This window comes from Lonchura striata, chromosome 35, assembly GCF_050655825.1.
Source record: "Lonchura striata isolate lonStrDom1 chromosome 35, ASM5065582v1, whole genome shotgun sequence".
NCBI lineage: Eukaryota > Metazoa > Chordata > Aves > Passeriformes > Estrildidae > Lonchura > Lonchura striata.
This window is the reverse complement of record NC_140737.1, coordinates 1,277,239-1,281,325: the sequence shown is the minus strand read 5'-3', so window position 1 is coordinate 1,281,325 and position 4,087 is coordinate 1,277,239. Positions and strand designations below refer to the sequence as shown.

General features: G+C 45.1%; 1 protein-coding gene across 1 annotated transcript in view; it reads right to left on the bottom strand.

Moving 5' to 3' along the window:
* Positions 1-168: 168 nt before the first annotated feature.
* KIFC1 (kinesin family member C1) overlaps positions 169-4,087 on the bottom strand; it is a 37,971-nt gene continuing 34,052 nt past the window's right edge. The window contains exons 14-15 of the mRNA XM_085565175.1: positions 1,913-1,988; positions 169-276 (exon numbers count right to left, since the gene is read on the bottom strand). Coding sequence (XP_085421301.1) covers positions 232-276; positions 1,913-1,988 — 121 coding nt within the window. The 3' untranslated portion in view covers positions 169-231. The remainder of the gene's footprint in view (positions 277-1,912; positions 1,989-4,087) is intronic.

The following is a 4,087-nucleotide window of genomic DNA, read 5'->3' as shown; positions in this document are numbered from 1 at the left end:
GGCGGCGGTACGGCGGCCGTGAGGCGCCTCGAGGCGCGAGGCGAAAGCGCGGCAAGATGGCCGCCGGCAGGGCGGCCGTACGGGCTCAGCCAATCAGCGCGCGGCATTCCGGCGGCCCGGCGGCGCCGTTGCGGATAAGCACGTGACAGCGGCAGCCAATCACTCTGCTCCGTGAAAATGCTAATCTTTATTGGGGTGCGCGTTTGAAAGGCGGGAATGGGGGCGATGGCGTCACTTCCGGTTGGCCTGAGCGGTGCCGATCATGCACTCGTTCACCTGGGGGAGGGGCGGGCTCGGGAACCCCCAAAATCACCCAAAAATAACCCCGGAACCCCGAAATCGCCCCAAAAATACCCCCGGAACCCCAAAAATACCCCCGGAACCCCGAAATCACCCCAAAAATACCCCCGGAACCCCCAAAATCACCCAAAAATAACCCCGGAACCCCAAAATCACCCCAAAACCCAACCCAAACCACCCCAAACCACCCCAAAGTAACCCAAAAATAACCCAGAACACCACAAAGTATCCCAAAAATAACCCAAAACACCACAAAATAACCCAAAAATAACCCACACCACCCCAAAGTAACCCAAAAATAACCCCCAAAACACCCCAAAGTAACCCAAAAATAACCCAAAACACCCCAAAGTATCCCAAAAATAACCCAAAACACCCCAAAGTAACCCAAAAATAACCCAAAATAACCCAAAAATAACCCAAAACACCCCAAAATAACCCAAAAATAACCTCCAAAACACCCCAAAATAACCCAAAAATAACCCAGAACACCCCAAACCACCCCAAAATAACCCAAAACACCCCAAAATAACCCAAACCACCCCAAAGTATCCCAAAACTAACCCAAAACAACCCAAAGTAACCCAAATACAACCCAAACCACCCCAAAATAACCCAAACACCCCAAAATAACCCAAATACAACCCAAACCCACCCCAAACCACCCGAAAACAACCCAAAAATAACCCAAAACACCCAAAAATAACCCCAAAATCACCCCAAAGTAACCAAAAATAACCCAAAATAACCCAAAACACCCCGAAATAACCCAAAAATAACCCAAAACACCCCAAAATAACCAAAAAATAACCCTAAACACCCCAAAATAACCCAAATACAACCCAAACCCACCCCAAACACCCCAAACCACCCCAAAACAACCCAAAAATAACCCAAAAATAACCCAAAAATAACGCCAAAAACACCCCAAAGTAACCCAAAAATAACCCAAAACACCCCAAAATAACCCAAATACAATCCAAACCCACTCCAAACCACCCCAAAACAACCCAAAAATAACCCAAAACACCCCAAAATTAACCCCAAAACCACCCCAAAGTAATCAAAAATAACCCAAAACAACCCAAAAATAACCCAAAACACCCCAAAATAACCGAAAAATAACCCCAAAAACACCCCAAAGTAACCCAAAAATAACCCAAAATAACCCAAAACACCCCAAAACACCCCAAAATCACCCCCAAAATACCCAAAACCCCGACATCGACCCAAGAACCCCCCACAACATCCCCAAAAACACCCCAAAACCCCGAAACCACCCGGAGAACCCCAAAATCACCCAAAACCACCCCAAAAATCCCTTTGGGAGGCCCGAGGCGCTGAGGAACCCCCAAATCCCCCAAATCCCCCCCAAATCCCCCCAAATCCCCCAAATCCCCCCAAATTCCCCAAATCCCCCCAAATCCCCCCAAATTCCCCAAATTCCCCAAATTCCCCAAATTCCCCAAATCCCCCAAATCCCCCCAAATTCCCCAAATTCCCCAAATCCCCAAATCCCCCAAATCCCCCAAATTCCCCAAATCCCCCAAATTCCCCAAATTCCCCCAAATCCCCCCAAATTCCCCAAATTCCCCCAAATTCCCCGTCCCACCTTGCTGGCGAAGCGCAGCGAGTTCAGCGACTCCCCGAAATTCTCCTCCACGGGGGAGATGGTCACAATCATCAGCCTGGGGGAAACGGGGTTACAGCGCAAAAACAGCCCAAAAATAACCCAAAAACAGCCCAAAAATAACCCAAATTAACCCCAGAAACAGCCCAAAAACACCCTAAAAACAACCCAAAAATAACCCAGAAACACCCTAAAAATAACCCAAATTAACCCCAAAAATAACCCCAAAAATAACCCAGAAACACCCTAAAAACAGCCCCAAAACAGCGCAAAAACAGCCCAAAAATAACCCAAAAACACCCCAAATTAACCCCAGAAACACCCTAAAAATAACCCCAAAATAACCCCAGAAACACCCCAGAGTAACCCAAAAATAACCCAAAATTAACCCCAAAAATAACCCCAAAAACAACCCAAATTAACCCCAAAAACACCCTAAAAATAACCCAAAAATAACCCAAAATTAACCCCAAATTAACCCCAGAAACACCCCAAAAATAACCCCAAAAACACCCCAAAATAACCCAAAACCACCCCAAAAACACCCCAAAAATAACCCCAAAAATAACCCAAAAATAACCCAAAATAACCCAAAAACACCCAAAACACCCCAAAAATAACCCCAAAAACACCCCAAAATTAACCCCAAAAACACCCCAAAATAACCCAAAAATAACCCAAAATTAACCCCAAAAATAACCCCAAAAACACCCCAAAATAACCCAAAATTAACCCCAAAAACAACCCAAAAATAACCCCAAAATTAACCCCAAAAACACCCCAGAGTAACCCAAAAATAACCCAAAACCACCCCAAAATAACCCCAAAATTAACCCCAAAAACACCCCAAAACCACCCCAAAATAACCCAAAAATACCCAGAATAACCCCAAAATAACCCAAAAATAACCCAAAAATAACCCAAAAATACCCAAAAGCACCCCAAAATAACACAAAAATAACCCAAAACACCACAAAGTAACCCAAAACACCCCAAAACAACCCAAAATAACCCAAAACACCCCAAAATAACCCAAAAATAACCCCAAACCATCCAAAAATAACCCAAAACCACCCCAAAAATAACCAAAATACCAAAATCACCCCACACCACCCCACACCAACGCCGTGGGCGGGGTTGAGATTTGGGACTGGCGTTGGTTTTTGGGGGATTTGGGGATTTTGGGATGGGTTGGATGGGACTCCTGGGATTTTGGGATGGGATTTGGGGAATTTTGGGATGGGATTCTGGGAATTTGGGATGGGGTTGGGATTTTGGGATTTTGGGCGAGGTTTTAGGGCGGGGTTTTGGGGGGTTTTGGGGGTTTTTTGGGGTTTTTGGGGTTTTTCTGGGGTTTTTTGGGGGGTTTTGGGGTTCTTTGGGGTTTTTTGGGTTTTTTTTGGGGTGTTTTGAATTTTTGGGGGGGTTTTTTGGGGTTTTTGGCGGTTTTTAGGGTTTTTGGGTTTTTTTGGGGGGTTTTTGGGGTTTTTTGGGGTTTTTTTGGGGTTTTTTGGGGTTTTTGGGGTTTTTTGGGGGGTTTTGGGGTTTTTTGGGGTTTTTTGGGGGTTTCTTGGGGTTTTTTGGGTTTTTTGGGGGTTTTTTGGGGTTCTTTTGGGGTTTGGGGGGTTTTTTGGGGGTTTTGGGGTTTTTTTTGGGGTTTTTTGGGTTTTTTTGGGTTTTTGGGGGGTTTTTTGGGGGGTTTTTTGGGTTTTTTTGGGGTTTTTTGGGGTTCTTTGGGGTTTTTTGGGGTTTTTTTGGGGTGTTTTGAATTTTTGGGGGGGTTTTTTGGGGTTTTTGGCAGTTTTTAGGGTTTTTTGGGGTTTTTTGGGGGTTTTTTGGGTTTTTTGGGGGGTTTTTTGGAGTTTTTTGGGTTTTTTGGGGGTTTTTTAGGGTTCTTTGGGGGATTTTTGGGTTTTTTTGGGTTTTTGGGGTTTTTTGGGTTCTTTGGGGTTTTTTGGGGTTTTTTGGGGTTTTTTTGGGGTTTTTTGGGGTTTTTGGGTGGTTTTTGGGGGTTTTTTGGGGGGTTTTGGGGGTTTTTTGGGGTTTTTTGAGGTTTTTGGGGTTCTTTGGGGTTTTTTGGGGGTTTTGGGGTTTTTTGGGGGTTTTTTGGGGTTTTTGGGGGGTTTTTGGGGTTTTTTTGGGGTTCTTCGGGTTTTT